The sequence below is a fragment of the Poromitra crassiceps genome (genome assembly GCF_964638095.1).
Source record: "Poromitra crassiceps genome assembly, contig: HAP1_SCAFFOLD_506, whole genome shotgun sequence".
NCBI lineage: Eukaryota > Metazoa > Chordata > Actinopteri > Beryciformes > Melamphaidae > Poromitra > Poromitra crassiceps.
Genome location: NW_028151902.1, coordinates 95,169 through 113,812, shown reverse-complemented (window position 1 = coordinate 113,812; position 18,644 = coordinate 95,169). Strand labels below are relative to the sequence as shown.

The 18,644-nt window shown below is 46.9% G+C and overlaps 1 protein-coding gene across 1 annotated transcript in view; it reads right to left on the bottom strand.

Moving 5' to 3' along the window:
- LOC310771302 (eukaryotic translation initiation factor 4E type 2-like) overlaps positions 1–18,351 on the bottom strand; it is a gene marked incomplete at its 3' end in the record, with an annotated part of 28,928 nt that extends 10,577 nt beyond the window's left edge. The window contains exons 1-3 of the mRNA XM_083663945.1: positions 18,157–18,351; positions 12,545–12,632; positions 8,376–8,510 (exon numbers count right to left, since the gene is read on the bottom strand). Coding sequence (XP_083520071.1) covers positions 8,376–8,510; positions 12,545–12,632; positions 18,157–18,197 — 264 coding nt within the window. The remainder of the gene's footprint in view (positions 1–8,375; positions 8,511–12,544; positions 12,633–18,156) is intronic.
- Positions 18,352–18,644: the final 293 nt, after the last annotated feature.

Below are 18,644 nucleotides of genomic sequence, written 5' to 3'. Positions count from 1 at the left end.
CGCCCATCACCCCCAAAAACCATACAGGCCTGCTGCACCAAGAGGGCAATCAGGTCACCAACCCTCTTTCCTGACGACAAGGCCAGCAGCAGCGCAGTCTTTAAAGACAGAAATCGGCGGAGTCCAAGGGCTCAAACGGATGACCTGCGAGCCCGTCCAGCACCGTAACCAAGTCCCATTTGGGAAAGACGCACCGCGACGGTGGGCGCAACCTACGCGCTCCCTTCATGAAGAGCGAGACCAGAGGGAACGCCCCCACGGGGCTCCCCTCAATTCCCATGTGGCAAGCAGAAATCGCGGCTACGTACACCTTAAGCGACTTGCGGGGACTGGCCTCCGTCAAGCAGACTCTGACGGAAGCAGAGAACTGGTCGCACACCACAGTTCACTGGATCCACACCCTTGTCCGTGCACCAATGCGAAAAGACCCGCCACTTGTACGTGTACTGAGAGCGGGTCGAAGCAGCCCTAGCACTCTGAATAGTGCACACCAGATTATCGGGCAAGTCCTGGGCTAGCAAATGGTCCCGTTCAGGAGCCAGACTGCTAGCCTCCACCTGCTGGGGGAGGGGTGGAGCACCTCCCTTTCCGCCTAGGATAGAAGATCCGCCCGCACTGGCAACGCCCAGGGCGGACCTTGCGCCCGGGAGATCAGGTCCGCAACCCATATCTGCTTGGGCCAAATGGGGCCACACAAGAGCCGCAGGCGCTGTTCCCCCGCACCTGTCGGATCAGGGGGAACGCATAGCGCCCGTCCTGGGGCCAAGCGTGCACCTGAGGGTGGAGGCCCCACCCTGTCTGACGCGAGTTGCCCTGAGACAGCAGGCCGGCCCTTTGAAATCCGCCGGCCTAGCACATGAATCACTGACAGCGAAATAAATGGGGATACGCCCACCGAGGATGGCGGGCTTGTCCTTAGAGCTACAAGCCAAAGGCTGGCACTGAGCCCAGACCTTGGCGAGCTGATGCCCCTGCTGGACGTGTAGCCCCAGCAAGGAGCGGTACGTCCATTGTAGACCACGGAGCCATGTTAGCGCAAGCGGCTTGGCCTCCTGTGGCCTTCCCCACACCGCCTGCACAGCATGAGTCATGCAGACAGGCATGTGACAGAGAAAGGAGACGGGGATACGCCCACAGGTGAATCCCCGCCGCTAACTGGTTCAGCGCCGCGGACCTGTTTGTCCAGGTGGGCGATCGCTGCTGTATTGTCCGAACGGATCAGAACGTGGTGCCCATGTATCAGCCGTTGGAAGTGAAGCAGAGCCAGGCGAATCGCCTCCAGCTCTAGCACGTTTATGTGGTGAAGCTTGTGAGCTCCCCACCGGCCGTACGCCGAGCGGCCTCTGAACACTGCGCCCCACCCCCAGAGGGAGGCGTCGGTACGAATGACCAACCTGAGCAGGACACAGCCCAACAGAGTGCCTCTCTTGAGAGGTAACGGGGGCCCGCCGACCTGCTCAATGCCCGCCGGGCCGGAACGTCAGAGGAATCCTGCGATAATGGTCCCTGGCCTGGTCCAGGTGATATCTGAGAAGCCCGATCTGGAAGGGGCGGGTGTATAGCCATCCCAGCGAGAACACATCCACCGCTGAGGCCATAAGTCCCAACGTGACCGTGCACTGATGCACTGACACGGAGAGACCCAGACTTAATGCCCTTTTGCCGCCCGCATGGTGCACGCCTGTCACTCCGGCGAGAGGCATGCCAGCATGGCCTGAGAGTCCAGCTCGAGCCCCAGGAAGGTTGCAACCTGCGCTGGGACAAGGCAACTCTTCTGCCAGTTCACCAAAAACGCCAAGGTCTGCAGGTGATCTGTCACCGCCCTGGCATGCTCCATAGCGCGGACCCTCAAGTCCGCCACTATGAGAGCATCGTCGAGATATAGGAAGACGCAAATCCCACTCAAGCGGAAGGGAGCCGGGGCTGTCTCCACGCACACATCGAAGGTCCGTGGGCTCAAGAACACGCCAACGGCAGGATGCAAACTCGTAAGCTTTTCCCAGGAAGGAGGTCCTCAGGTATTTAGCGCCAGCAAGGGGCGGTACGTCTATTGTAGACCAAGGAGTCATGTTAGCGGCATGCGACGCAGCGGGCGAGATGCCTGCCACACCTGAAGAGCACCCCTGTAGCACTGATCGAGGGGCTGGGGTGGCTCAGCCCAGGAATGCCCAGCTTAGCTGCGGCCCTGGGCATCACCCCACGAACTGCTCCCTTGAAGGGCTCGCTCGTTTCCGCGCAAGCCTCCACCTCCGCAGTGACGGCGCTAGCACCGTCCCAAGCCTCCTCCCTATCGGGAACCTCCTCCTGGGCGATCTCGACTAGGGGGTCGTACCCGGGGAATTTGCCCCGCTCTAACTCCAGACTGCTCATCTAATTCGGACCGGGGCCCCTGGCCCTGTTCGCCCTGAGCAGCAGGGGCTTCACCCACGACAGGCCGGAGAGATTCAATGGACACGTTTCTCTCGAGAGGTGTACCGCTGGGAGGAATGTCCTCCTTAAGGAGAGCGAAGCTCTAAGACGCAGCACGGCCATCTTGAAGATAGCTCAGCAGCTGCAAGACCGAGGGCTCAAAGCGCCTGTGCAGCGTGCTCATGCCCAAGGCAGAACACGCACCTATCATGCCGGTTCATACTCGGCCAATGTAGTTTTACACAAGGCCCATCCCCTCGCTGACTTTCCCTGCTCAGTAGCACAAGAGAAAGCAGGAAGCTAATCACTAAAATAGCAAGCTCCCGCAGGCCGCACCCTGTTAGCGGGAGTACCGTTTTAAGCAAGCTAGCAAACTAGCATGAAGCACAGTCTAGACAGTAAGCAACCCGGAGGCTAGCGAACGTGTGCGTGCAACGGTAACGGCAATAGCCCAGCCCGAAGGGAAGGCAACAATACCCACAACCTGTTAACCCGAGAGAACAAGCCACTAGCTAAGCTAGCGTAAGCACTGAGAGACAAGCGTGCGCTAACACAAGCCTGCGCACAAGCCAGTGCAGCGAGCCTCTACCACCGCAAGCTGAAAGCCAGCGGCCCGTGAAACTAGTCAATCTCAGAAAAAAACTCCTCAGGAAGTTACAATCTAGTAGATGCTATTTGCACGGGGGCAAAGCAACACTTAGCAGACAAGCAAAGCTGGCTAAGATGGCGTAAGTACTGAGAGAAGCGGCTAACACACTCGTGTGGAGCGAGCTTACCTAGCTAGCGTATTCGCTCAGCTAATATCTCAGAGCGCCCCCTCCGGGGACAACGCCAGTAATAGCTACACTACAAGCAGTATGTAGGTTCCAGCAATGCCTGTGCAGCGTGCTCATGCCCTAGGCAGAACACACAGCTATTGTGCTGATCGTAACCAGCCAGCGTAGCATCGCACATCTCACAGCTCCTGGCTGTCCCCCCCCCCTTTCTCATGGCAGCCGCCTGGCTCATTGCACAAGTTAAGAAGCTAACTCGTAGCAAGCACCCGCAGGCTGTAGCAGGAATTAGCGGAGGTTTTACCTTATAAGCTAAGCAGCAAGCCGCCCTGAGGCTAGCGAACCTGCACGTGCAACGATAAGCGGGTGGTAGCAGAAGCTAACGCACAATATGGCCAGATGCTAGCCGCACTGATGCGAGCTAGCTATCTAGTTATTAACTGAGAGCACAGCTCTTGAGCTACTACTCTCTCTAACGTTACTCCAGCCGGAGTGAACTACACGGAGGTAGCCTGCACACAAGATACTAACTGCACGGGTGCAAGCTAGCTATCTACACAACAACTGGGTGCGTTACCCCGTCCGCGGACGCAGCCTGCTAAGTTAGCCTATTGTTCTGTGCTAAAACAGTAATACGCTATTCGCACGTATGCAAGCTAGCTTTCACACTTTGAGAGCAGACCTTAGTTAGCTCTCAAGCCTATCACTATCACCACCCCAGCTGGGGAAGACGAAGCACGCTACACGGCGGTAGCTATTTATACAGGTGTTAACTGCAAAGCAAGACACTCTTAGCTTTAGATGAACTTGTTCCGACGCCGCTGGTGAAGAGAACAGGATCGGGTCCCCGAAGCCTGAAGAATCTCGTCCACACAAACCTCTCGAGGTGGACAAAATAAGATGGAATTAGCCTAGCTTTTAAGAGCGCAAACTTGAGCTAACACAGAGCTTCTGAATAACACGTCCTCAGCGCGGCTGGAAGAACGATGAGTGGCTAACCCTGGACTGAGCGGGCGTGACGTAGTCACGGGGGTGGCCGCCTCAGCCCCAGGGGGCCCCACGCCACCTACTGGTGGGTGGTCGGTTTTATATTAAAGGTCATTTTTTGAGCAAAAATAACAGTCTTCCAGTGGGCTGCGTACGCAGTGAATATGGCACTAGAGTGAGAGCTCGAGTTCGAAACGAAGTAAAACCCCTCATGCAGGCTAATGCTACTGCTAGCGTTTTTTATGCTCTCAACCCGGGTCATTAGAGCAAATTACCTGTTGTACAACAGTTTCTCCCTGTGAATTAAATTAATAATTAGCTGTATTTACGTAGGCTACATTACATATTTGCGGGAGTGGGATGAATCTCACACTACTGATGTCGAGCATGATGAGTGGTGAGTGAGTGACTGAGGGAAACGTGAGTTTGTTTACTGCGTTGCATGTAATTTTAAAGGAGGAGATCCACAACTTTCTTTTAAGGGGGCACCGTGGCCAGTTCAAACCAGGGAATGCCAAACTGGCCATGTGGAGAGTTAATTTTAGAAGGGGCATTACAGCCAAACTGTGTGTGCTCTGGATGACGCCCCTCGCGGCACTTGGTGCTTACGTTCTCTAGTCTATGAACGTATTTTAAGCTACATTTTTCAAACAAAACAATAGCCATGTGCTAGGTCGCTAGGCTCCACTTTTGGTCCATATATGGGTCAATGATGTCACCCTCAAAAAGGAGTCTCCGCTAAAGAAGTGTTTGAAGAGAAGACGTGTTTGTATTTTCCCATACAATGAGGCAATCCAGTAAACTAAACTTAAAGCTATAGCATTAGCCGAGTAAGCTACATGAGGGCAAGTGGTGGACTGAACAGGCGGGCGGTTGGTTCATGCATACACGTGGATTAGGATGGCATAAAAGCTCATCCGCGCATCTCTATTCTGTATACTGCAGAGCGGAGGACCCATGTTAATGATCAAACACTCTATATCAGGCTTTCGGAAAGTAGAGCAAGGTAACAAATTTATTTTTTATTTTATTTTAATACCACATACACCTTTAAATATATGTATGAGTATATGTGGGTAGCTACATACCGAATAGGGATGTTCATTTTGAAAATTTTCCAAAATCGATAATCGGTGAAAATTAACGATCAATTATCGATTATCGATCATATTAACTCATTGAGTGCCACGGACGTCGATCGACGTCAAAGTAAATAGTGACGTAGAGTGCCACGGACGTCGATCGACGTCAAATGCGTTTTTTGACGGTGGGACGTGGATCAAAGCCTCCTGGATCTCCTGTACAAATATTGTAGCTTTTGGAAGTGTATAACCTATTTTACGGACTCATTAGGTGGCGACAGTGCTCTCCAGATTAGAGGAAGGTCCGGAAAACTGCAGGAAAAACCTCCGTGATCAAAGAGAAACCGCTCATGCTGCAGCCAGAGCCATATAGATGGCTCTGACTGCACTCTGACTGCAGCTGATGCTGGCTGCCAACAGCAGTCAATCCGCGCACACAACTGAGCTCCTCTGCCTCTGTCTGTCTGTCTGCATAGTTTCTTCACACGATTAGCCGCCAGAAAGGCAGCACCCGACGCCGAAGGGCCAAACCTTTCCCTCCAGTCCGGTTTGGCATTTCCTTGTCGCGCTGGGAGCCGGCGCAAAGAAACGGAGCCCTCCGAAAATAGACTGGGTGCGTGTGGGGAGGAGTTTGCAGCTGAGGGGGGGAGAGGGGGGTGGGGCACGCATGCACCACACAACTACACCACGTCACTACATCAGAAAATGTTATCTTCAGACTCAGAATGTGCTTGAAATGCTGCATTTCACAAAAGGTGGAATAACTCAGCTTCTAATTTGAAAAGTGTCTTTTTGCTCAAAACAGCCTATCTTCTCCAGCTCATAACTAAAGAACGGAAAATGGGATCAATAAACTTTTTTTTGCAGATGATAGAAGAGAGTCTCCTCGTTCTTTGTGCGTGTTCGGTGTTTACATCACACAATATTCTGTGGGCCTCGAGAAATCACTGAAAACCCTCTGAAACTCTGGCACTGGGAGCGTCCGTTCTCCAAAAGTGGCTGGCACTCAATGAGTTAAAGGAGAATTTCGTTTTTTTTTAACCTGGACCCATCTCCTGGCTATTGAGATCAATAGCGTGAGCGGTGGTGGTTTTAGCGTAACCTATGTGGGGTTTGGAGTAACCTATGTGGGATTCGAAATAACGAAGGTTATGCCAAACCCCACATAGGTTGCGCTAAAACCACCACCGCAAAGCGTCCTCCTGTACTTGGCCAGTCGGCAGGAAAGTATCGCGGGACTTCACGAGACTTGGTGACCGAGATCACGTTTGAGGTAATTTGATCCCTGTGCGACTCCAGGAAACAGCCTTTGGCGAAATATCACTGTGGTGGTTCTTGGGGGATCAGATTATGATGATATTTGGCGAAAACGGGAATAAAAATAGCTATTTAGATGCAGGAAAGACAGGCTCACACTTGGCCCCAAGTCAGCTCCATTTTACAACTGACTTGGACGCTATTGATCTCAAAACAACGCTAGGACGGCCAGAAACGCCGCGGAGATCGCTGCGCGAGTGGCCAAATCATAATTAATGCCAGGAGATGGGTCCAGGTTAAAAAAAAACGAAATTCTCCTTTAACACTTTGAGTGCCACGGCCCTTGGGCAAAAGGTTGCTTGCTGTGCCACATAGGCCGCAATGCATTTTAAAACAGTCATATAATTTCTTTAATAATTACTATGTAAACACTGAACACGCACAAATAACGATGAGACTCTCTTCTATCACCTGCAAAAAAAAGTTTATTGATCCCATTTTCCGTTCTTTAGTTATGAGCCGGAGAAGATAGCTTGATTGAAGCAAAAACAGCCCTTTTTTTCTACGAGCTGAGATAATGAGCCTTTTGTGAAATTAAACATTTCAAGCACATCACTGACTCTGAAGCTAATTTTCTGATGTCTGGGTCTGTCTGGGTGAAGTTTATGCTGCTCTGCGTGCCCCACCTCCCCCCCTCCTCCTCCCCCCCCCGTTGTGGGAGGAGTGTCTCTCTGCTCTGCTCGGCTGTTTGCTTTGCGTGTGCTCAGCACTGAAAAAGTCCGCTAGATCCAGCTTTTTTACAGCCGCGTGTACCAGTTCCCATGCTTCCAGTTGAGAATAATAACAAATCCACGGCTGATCATGCGAATGGGTGTTGCAGCGGACACGGAGGCTGTTGCAGCGGACACCGAGGTGCTCAATTGTGATAGCAGATTGGCTGCTGCAGGGGCACAGCTAAACGTTATGCTTCAATGAAGCAGCTGCATACGGACGGATGCGATGCGATTTCCTTTTCCCCAACGACTTCTTCTGTGTTTTACTCCACGTTCTCTCATCTGGAGAGTGCTGTCGCCACCTAAGGGTTCTGTAAAATAGGTTAGACACATTCAATAGCTCTCATATTGTAAGAGGCGATGTAAGAAGCTGAGATGGACACCCCCCCGTCAAAAAAACAATTTCGAGTTATTGACGCCATTTGGCGTCGCTGGCACTCTACGGTAAATTTCTAATGACGCCATATGGCGTCGCTGGCACTCAATGTGTTAATACTTAGAAAATTTTCAATATTTTCATTTTTTTTTTTTTTTACAAAATGAATGCCTATGGCAGAAAATACGAAAGACAACGTGTTCTCCTCAATGAACTCTTTATTTCAATGTGTCTCCTCTCCAACACTGCTGTCCCCGGCGCATGCCGGTGTGAATTTCCCATGTTTAAAACAGTTTTGTTGGCACAAAGGCCCGTGCCCAGCCAGAAAACTAGAGACTATATGAAGCTCCACCTCACGTTAGTCGGCTGTGCAATGGAGTGGGGCGAGGAGGAACGATTTCCACCCAAACCTAGTCCAAAAAAAAAAAAAAAATTGAATAATTAGAAAATCGATCCAAATGCCACAGGATCGATTCCAATCCTTAACGATCAATTATCGATTTTCGATAATTGATGAACATCCCTAATACCGAAGCCACCGTTCCGATCTGTCTGATGTTTTTTTATATTAGTTTATATATTTAAATATATGTATACGGTAAATATAAATTGTGTGTACGTACCGAAGCCATCATTCTGATCTGTCCGATGTTTTATTATATGAGTTTATACATTTAAATATATGTATAAATATAAATGATGTGTGTACGTTACATACTGAAGCCACCGTTCCAATCTGTCGGATGTTTTGTTCGTAGCTCTGGGAACTGGCCGGTCGACTGGGAGTTCTTCTGCTGTACCAGAAGGTGTAGTTATACTGCAGAGGGTGCTCCCCTGATCCTGGAGACACCGTCTAAAGACAAACAGGCAGACAGACAGGTAGAGAGACAGACAGACAGAGAGGCAAACAGGTTAACATGGGAGTTGGTCCCTCGCGCCCCTCTGTGATATGAAGCGGTCGTTTGCTTGCTTGGTCCCGTTCGGCCATCCTACCTTTCATTCTACCGATAAACACAGGCAGCAATAACAGCACACAGAGATGCGTCCAATGAACCGGGATACTGCCCATACTGTACATAGCTGGCTGTACCTACAGAAAACATTAGATATCTTAGGTATAGCATCTATAACAACAGGGCCCCTGACTATCTCAGCAGTCACTTTCAGAGGAGTGGTGGTACACACTCCCACAACACTAGAGCCAGTAATGCTGACTTGCGTGTACCTAGCTTTAAAACAAACTTAGGTAAGTGCTCCTTTAAATTTATCGGGGCTACAAACTGGAACATGTTGCCCCTCCACTTAAAATGTACAAGCAGCCAAGGTGTTTTTAAGAATAAGGTCAAATTGTGGCTTTTTGAACAAGTCCATGCCTAAGCTCTGATGTGCAACGGGTCCTGCACACCGCCTAGTCCAGGAGTGTCAAACTCAATTTAATCCCGGGCCACATCAGCATTATGGTTGCCCTCAAAGGGCCGGATGTAAATGTAACACAATATCAATGTACCAATCACGTGTTATAATATTTTATAATTGCCTGATTTGATTATTCTTGTTTTTAGTATTAACTTAACGATTTCAAAATGGTCCCTCCTTTCCTTGCTGCTGCCCGTTGCTCACCACCTTGCGAAGCATGCTGGGATAGCTGGCGTCAGGACATTGCAAGCGGCAAGACGAGAGGAGGGGCCAAAATCTAAATATACCAATTGAAGAAAGGAATTCAGGCAGCCAACCAAGCTGCAGCAGCAGGGCAAGTGTGTGTACATTGCTCATCACTCTTGTTGGTGTGCAGGTCTGAAGGAGGAGCGGGGACACAAAACTTTCACAAAGCTTTCTCCCGCCACATAGGCTAAATGAAGCTTCTCTGGGGTCACTGGTGACCAAAACATAAATGTGTTAGCAAGTACAAGTCACACCTTTCAATATACTTTATACGTACTCTACTTATTTTGCTTATTTTTGCTTACTATCACATTTTACTGTTTATTTTATGCTATGTTGTGTTCTGAGTGCGAGCTACTGTAACCTGTCCCAATTTCCCCCCGGGGATCATTAAAGTCTTTCTGATTCTGATTCTGATTCTGATAAGTGATGAAAATCCGTTGCTTAGTTACTGAAGAAAGTAAGATGCTTTTTCTGCGCTAGCAAGCTAACACAGCTAATGCTGCCATCCCACAATTCCTTGCGGCAGTGGAGTCATCAACACACGACCTTTGTCATTGTTTTGAGAGAGGTTTCAGGAGAGTAGTCAAGACTACAGTGCCAGCCATAGATGATTCCGTTGCTGGAAGCTTGCTGACGTCGACGGTGGGTCTGACTACGTGAGACTATCAAGAGAGTGACCCCTAGCGGCCAAACCGCACGTTTAAGTCAATAGACAGGCATGGAAAGTCCCACTATAAACCATTATCTGTCGTTTCACTTTTTATTGCAAAATGCTTCCACCAGATTAAAGAAAGACATTATCTGATGTTGACTGATGTTTTTATGTAAATGTGTGCATTTTTATTATTGGTCTCCAAACAGATCATGGCTCTGTACAGCCGCTACATATAGCTCAAGTCAAGCACCGACACAAACCCTGTACGTTTCATTTCGGATAAAGCATGCAGGTTTTTTATATGGATTACGTTAGCTCTGGGAGTATGAATTGCTTTGAATGTCACAACAAGCTGCTTTCTTACCGAGCGGGGAGTCTAACACCGCTGCCTGAGCTAGCCACAACAGCTAACGGTCCGTCGTGTAATGCGTCCGACCAGTCATCTGTATAATTCAGCAGCATTCCGCACCGTCGGCTTAACATATATAGTAGAGCCCGACCGATATGGTGCGCCGATATTGCCGTTTGTTGTTGTTTTTGTTATAGACAGCATGTTGTGTATATTTGATATTTTTTCTTAACTATTTGTTCTATTGTGTTTTTGTATTTCTAGTTATTTATAATTATTAAATTCACAGTTAAGTTTACTGTTTCATTGCATTGAGTTTATTAATAAGCTGTAAAATATCCTGCCTACATTACATTTCAATTCATGTCAACTCATATCTTTGTCAAGTGTTTGATATTTGAGGGTTGCTGATGTGGTGCTAGGGATTCCGCTAGACATTTTCCCAGACGGCCAGTGCAGCCGGTAACGTTCCAAAATTCCGGCCGTATCGAATATTTACCGGCCACTATTAAAAAAAGGATGTTATAAAATAATTGTTTCCTAAATAAACGAATCAATTCATTTCTCTATAGTCTATTCTTTATAGCCTCTATAGTCGATCATATTTATTCCAGTGTTGTCATTAAGAGGCCGATTTCGCAGCAAGAATATTGAATTGGTCGGCACGTCGTTCTCGGTAAGGACGCTTTCGTTATTGAAACAGACAAGATGCATGCATGCTCCTATAGCCTATCTATCTGCATTTGCAGACACTCATGAACCCATATTTTCTGGACATTGCCTTGATGAAAAAACAACGTAGCGTTAGCTAAAAGTAATAAGTGCAACAGTGTCAGTGCAGAGTGCAGACAGCGCACAACTTGAATCTCCAGCAATAGGCTACGCACCTTAATCTCTCCCACTCCACACCTGGCGGCACCTGCGTCAGCTCTCCTGCACTCGTCCTCGGCTCCCATGTGGCTTTATTTGTGGTAAGCATTTTGATTCATCTCCTCATCATACGAGCATCGGGCAACAAGCACGAGCCATTGATTGATTGATTGATTGATTCGGCCGACAAAATGCTTTTTACCTCCGCTAAATTGACAGCCTAACGTTGGGTCGCTTTCGCTTTTGACGGCGGCAGACACGCTTCTGTTTCTTTGCTGCCGTCTTGCTGGCCTCGGCTGAAGTAGGCTACTTATTGCATGATCTCGATTAAAAAAAGGACTGGCCTAGCAAGGGATGTCTGTTTTGACATTTAGGTTTCCTCATGTGTGTTTCCTCACAGCGGATCCAGCGCTGGCCGGCGGGACTGATGCTGCTTGTGCGGCTTTTAAACGGCGCTCTACAGTAAAGAAAGCGTCTGCTATATTTTTCTTTTTCACCAACACTCAACATACAGGGGGCGGAAAACATATGATGTAATAAATCTCTATTTAAGTCGTAGCTTATTGGCAACATCACTTAGGTTATAGGCCACACAATATTAGGCTATTTTATATAAGGAATTTATTTATCTGGCGTATTTTCAGCCGGCCACTTGAGCCGGTGACCTTTCAATTTGCCGGCCCACGGCAACAAATACCGGCTAAAAGCCAGCAATTGCCGGCTAACGGAATCCCTGTGTGGTCCCACCTCTGGTCGTTAAGGGCGCCTGTTCGGAGCGAGGGGAACTCGTTGAATAGCGTGATCCTCCCACGTGCTATGTCCTACCGGTGAAGCTTCCCCTGTCAGGTGAAAAGAAGCGGCTGGCTAACTGCCCATGTCTCGGAGGAAGCATGGAGCCAGTTTTCGGCTCTCCCCAGATCGGCAGAGGGTGGAGCAGCAACCAGGATAAATAAATAAAAAATTAGCACTAATGGGGGATAAAAATTTGATAAAAAATTAATAATATTATCGGACGATATATCGATATCGGTATTTTTTTACTCCCTAATATCGGTATCGGCCTCAAAAATCCAGTATCGGTCGGGCTCTAATATATAGACATCGGCCCGCAAACGCACGCAGGACTCGTTCCGCATTATAAATTCCAAATCTGCGGGAATTGCTTTGATTAATTAAATGAATTAATCCAATGAATTGACATGAGGAAGATTAAGTGGTTTAGAGGTTCTAAATGTTGGTTTCAGTTAATTGCCCAGCACTACCTAAGATGCTCTTTGGTTAACTACAGCCCTAAAACATGAAACCACAGAAGAAGAGAAAGCCTTCTGACTCATGCTGACATCATCACCTTGCGTCGGTTGTTGTTGTTGTTGTTCGTCCCGTTGTCGTCATCACGGCAACACACCGACTCCTCCTGGTCCTCCTCATCCTTCAGACTGTCACACACACACACACACACACACACACACACACACACACACACACACAAGGTTAAGTTCAGAGGATAAGATCAAAACCCATGAAAGACCCACCTGCTTACCAATCAGCTCTCTGGAAACAGCGAGTCACCATTCATATCCATATGAAAAATACATTGCATTCAAATGAAAAAGAAAAAGAAAAAAGAAAAAAAAAGGCTCCTGTTGAATTAATCAAGGACTAAAGCCTTGCACTTTGTTGCAGGCTACATTTAAATTAAGCCCTACTTACCACTTTGGAATATGTTTTTATATATTCATTTTTGTGCTCTCAAGTAGCCTAGATACGTTGTTTGACCCCGCCGATTGATTGCAGCTGAATGGTGAGTGGAGAAATATCACTAAACCGCATAAAAAGGTTACATAAACGTCTCCAAAGCGCACGGTGCCGTGTGCGCAATGGAGCTGAGGCTGACGTTGTGTTGGAAATGGTCATATGCTAGAATAGCCTACTACATCTAAGCAATTTAATATGGGATCCCATGCACACAGATTATTCATATCTAGGCTACTCCTGCATTTTGCAGCTGCAACTGTGTTGCTTTTGGCCTGTATGAAGTGATTGAACTTCATATTTCCAGCATCATTATATGAAATATGGAGATATGCGACTCTGCTGACAATAGCCTATATATGTGACCACAAAATAGGCTATTTTTTATAAATGTAATCTATGCCCGCACGTAGGCTACCGTGTCGATTCAGTTCAGAAGCCTTTTTTAATTTTATTATCATTCTTTTTTTTTTGATAGCCTATAGGAATTATTCAATCAGTGCGACTAAACACATCATGAGATCATTATTATTCATTGAGCCTAAATGGTCTATACATATGGATTTTGGACTGAGACATTACACATTGCTTCCACTCGCAGTTTATTGAGAGGGTGAATTCAGCTGCTGTAGGATACGTGGAGGCAGAAACCGCTCTTCAAATATATGACTGATGTGAATAAAAGTGGTAACTTTAGAACTTTAGACAGTCATTCGGGAACATACTAATAATATCCAATCCAATTTTGATTCTGACATAGTAGTAGTTGGCATTGAATGAATGAGGAAATAGGCGTGTCTGGCGCTGTAAAAGCTACGGTTCTGAGCTGGAGCGCCGGGTCTTGAAAATCACACCCGCGCAGGACTCTGGCGTGTGTGCAATGTCTCCCTCTCTCTCTCCCTCAGTCTCTCTCCCCTTATCTCTCTCTCCCCCTATCTCCAGCTCCCTCAGTCTCTCTCCCTCTCCTCTCTCTCCCTCAGCCGTTTGTTTCTATGCGGCTCCTCTGGAAGAAATATAACATTAGATGTGGAGCGCCAGCTGCTATACATTAGCATACAGGTCGCTACTTGTAGCTCAGCCAATCTCTGGCTGAGCTGACAGGAGGCTCGAGACAGACACACACATGCGTTTGAAGGACACAGAAACATTATCACTGCAAGGTGAAATCTTGCGTTTAGGACATGTCATCACAACAAAACAACACGTGGGACCGCTGAGTAGCGACTGTAATGTTATAGCAGCCTCGCTCTGTCTGAGTCTGAATTACTTCCTCCTCTACAGTTACCAGTGTCAAGATACTGCGAGTTAGCAAACAACAGACAGGAAGTTAGGTGTAGCTGTGCCAAGGTCTGCCCAGCGTTAGGTGGAATGGGACAGGAAGTTGGGCTGGTCTGCCTTCAGAATAAAAGCATAAATTGTGTCACTTCTGAGATATATATATTTTTTTAGCTGTGCAGTGCAACAAATGGTTAGAGACTTATAACAGTATAAAAGTACAATCGTACAATCAATCTATCTATCTGTGTGTTATTTAAGTAATATTACACTGGAGGGTGTGCTTTACTGTCGTTAGTGGCACTTCAGTGATGAGTACGGACCTCGGTTTCGCCCCGGTCCTGCCGCATCACTGTCGTGCCACTAACGACAGTAAAGCACACCCTCGAGTGTAATATTGCGATTAAACAACAATAAAAAACAAAATACAAGCTATAAACAAAGGTGTTCATATTTTCGGGCCATTTGCTCTCAAAATAATGAACTTTTTGCCGAGTGTTAGTCCGAGATAAAAAATAGTCCTCATTGAGTCAGCCAGACGTCAGCCTGCCGATATGCTCATCACATTAGTTAACTGTAACAAACACCTGTGCAGAAAGCAGCAGCTAGCTTACAGCGTTGATGCAAATGGATTGTTTTGTTGTTAATTTTAATTTATTTGGTGGACTTACTGTTGATGAATGTTTGGAAGAAGAGATAAACCAACTGGTTTCCACACAGGTGTTTTAAAGGAGGAGAGGGACGGTACTTATCAGACTGAAAATACTGCCTGTCTGAGATTAAAGAGGGTTGAGAGGCGGGCCTTCACGTGATTTGACAGTTCTGGGCACTGGAGTTGGCGTTGGCCAATCCTGGTGTGTTCCGCTCTCAAATCGAGTGTGTTCTGGCGCTAAGTGAGTGTGTTCTGGGAGAACCAGGCTCTCCGAGCCTCGTGCCACTTACGTTAACGTTATTCCCGAATGCGAGTTTAACTACCGTAAATTCCGGACTATAAGCCGCGGCTTTTTTCCCGTTTTTTGGCCTTTTTTGCCCCCTGCGGCTTATATAACGGTGCGTCTTATCTATGGATTTTTTCCAAAAAAAAAAAAAAATCTCTCTTTTTTTAGCACTCTTTCTAACTATAAATCCACTTCTGTTTTAATTTCCTCTCTTGCCCTCTTTTAACAACATAACATAACATAACATAACATAACACAACACAGGTAAGCAGAAAGAAAAAGACGAAGCAATCACGCCATGAATGAGGAAATGACTCACCTGCTGGAGGCTGGAGATACACGCTTGGGCTAAACTTTTACTCCGTGAAACACTATCGATTAAGTCCGACATCGCTCAGAGGTTTTGAGCAGCTTGAAAACAAGTTTGAAAACGTGCAGAAGTCCATCCACTCACTCACTAAAGAAACTAAGGCAACCGTGAACAGAGTTTATAATGTGGAAAAGGCAAGCGCATCCGCGCACTGGAGGACAAAAACAACACAGTGAGTCCGAAAATGGATAAAATGCAAAATCGAAACCCTGCACACGCAGGTTGATGACTTAATCAGCAGGAGTAAAAGAAATAACATTCGCCTGATCAATGTAAAAGAGGAGCTGAGATCGGTGACATGGACGCTTTCGTGGCAAAATCCTGTGTTACATCCTGGACCTGAAGGAAGGCGAGAAACCACCAGAGGTGGACAGGGCACACCGGGCGCCTCGGCCACGTCCAGACCCCGGCCTGCCACCGAGGGCCATCTTCATCTGCCTACTCCGCTGGCCCGACCGTCAACTCATCCTCCAGGCTGCGGGGAAGAAGCCCCTCACCTGGGAGGGTACGCGCTTTTTCGTCCGGGCAGGACCTCTCCGCGTTGGTGCAACAGAAACGCGCAACATACAACAGCATCATCGAGTCAATGGATATCGCTTTGGCGTACTGTACCCAGCGAGACTCGTCATAACCAGACCGGACTATCTTTAGCACTCTTTCTAACTATAAATCCACTTCTGTTTTAATTTCCTCTCTTGCCCTCTTTTCACCACACCGCGGACACTGTGTGCCCAGCGGCGGAACAAGAGCTCAAAGTGAAACTGCCGAATATCTTTTGAGTTGGACTGGTCAATAGTACTGTGAGTAACTAAAATAAAAAAATAAAAAACGGAATTCTCTCTTCTTTAGCACTCTTTCTAACTATAAATCCACTTCTGTTTTAATTTCCTCTCTTGCCCTCTTTTCACCACACCGCGGACACTGTGTGCACTGTAAAAAAAACAAAAAATACCACAATGTGTGATTTTGTCTGGGGATTAGTGACCTGACTTTTGTTTTGTTGAAATGTTAATAAATGGGAGCTTCCCCAAACAGCGATCTCTTTCCCGACATTCCTCTCTGTGCACGAACCCTTTCATATGGTAATTAAACATCAAAACACCCGCGGCTTATAGACCGGTGCGGCTTATAGAAGAAAAAAATAGTCACCTTTGAAGGTGCGGCTTATAGACCGGTGCGTCTTATAGTCCGGAATTTACGGTAAACCAGTTACATGTCCTATGCATTCTACATCAAATTAATACATTACTGTTTGTTTTATTTTGTATTTTACATACATTGTTGGGAGTAGTGAACTACATGTAGTTGAACTACATAGTTTAACTACATTTTTCAGTAGCTTGCTGGTAGTTCAACTACATTCATGGCTCTGCCCATTCGCTAGCTCCATATAGCTCAACTCAGTCTCTGTTAGAGCTAATTAGATTAGCTAAGTACACCATGAGACATGACCGAAAACGGCATCAGTCAATATCACATAGTTAATGTTTTCTTTAATCAGGTGGAATCATTTTTCAATCAAAGGTGAAACGACACAGATACAGGGTTTCCTCTATATGCATTTAGTAGCGGCGGCCCACCGCTGCTAAATCCTGGCCACCGCTGCTTCAAAATAAGATACTTTTTGGGGGGGGACCTGGCCAAGAAAAGCAGCATGAAGTTCCAGACGCTACAAATAAACATGTTATAGAGAAATAAATGGTGCAAAGCACAAACTGTTATAGAAAAGTAAATCTGTGCAATTATCTGGGCCAGCGGCATCGTACGACACGCTTAACCACCACATGAGTGGTTTTTATATCGATTATGCCAGCTCTGGGAGTATGAAGTGCTTTGAATGCGGATGTTTGGTCATTTGGTGATTATGCTGGAAAAAATGTATTGAGGTTCTGGGCTAGTGCATGTTAAAAGTTTCCACCGATTGTACCTTTTTGGGCCTTTTTTCGAAAGGTTGCTGGCAATTTGAGCAATGTGTCACATCTGCCATCTTTCTGACAATCTTTGCTGTCACACATTCGGGGGCTGTGGCTCAAATGTCTGTAGAAGACGAAATGATGCCAGTGTGCATGCGTCACGACTCGATTCTCGTCAAACTTTGTCTTTTAAAACAAATACCGTTTTGGAGCAACTAATATTCTGATATAAGGTTGCCCCATGCGACCCTACCTATACATTCAAAGTGCAGAAATAAGGTGAGTTTAATGCCCGACACAGATGTCCAAAAACATTTTGGCTGGAAGCCTTCCAGTGGAAGGAAAGCGGGCTGAAGTCTTGAGACGCAGCGATCGGAAGAGAATGAGGCTCTATTGATGTTCTCATTCACAGTAGTGCATCATTTAACACATGAATTCACTCACAAAGTAAAAATATAATAATTATTTTTGCAATGTGGCCTTTTGGATCGTATATTTTACCTTGCAACACTCTGCTCTTGTCTTTGTGTCCATTTTATGTAATGCACTTTGAGTTGCCTCTGTGTATGAAATGTGCTATAACGTTACAAATAAACTCGCCTTGCCTCTGGTTAACTCACGGCTCTAATGTTCTTTATGTCAGTAACTATGTCAGTAGTAACGTTGTAATGATGTAACGTCATGCAGTGTCAGTGAGAGTGTATTTACTCACGGTGCTTCCAGCTGGTTCATTCCTGGTCGGTCACACTTCATCAACCCGCTCTCCTCTGCTTTCTCTTGTTTGTTACTGTATGTTTGCTCTCTATTCTCTGTCTGCTTTCTCCTGCTGCTTTCTGTGTTTACTTTATTTCTCTTATCTCCTCTTGTCTCCTGTCTAGCTTTTTCGATCTCTCTCTCTCTCTCTCTCTCTCTCGCGGCGGCTCTTCCTGGTCTGGTACAGCGCATGCGCAGTAACTGCTGACGGACGTGCAGCGAAAAGGGACAAAAATCTGCTCCGTTTAACCCAGAGCATGACGAATCAGCGTGACGTCACTTGCCACCAAGAAATGCGGAACCCCGCGGCAGTTAATAGCAGAATTAGCTCAATAGTTTCATGTATAATATATGCATGTCGTGTTAAAGTTGTGTGAACTGTCGCAGTTTTTAAAATGTAAACAGAGTTACCTGACTCTTGGACCGATGAGTCAGACACGGAAGTAA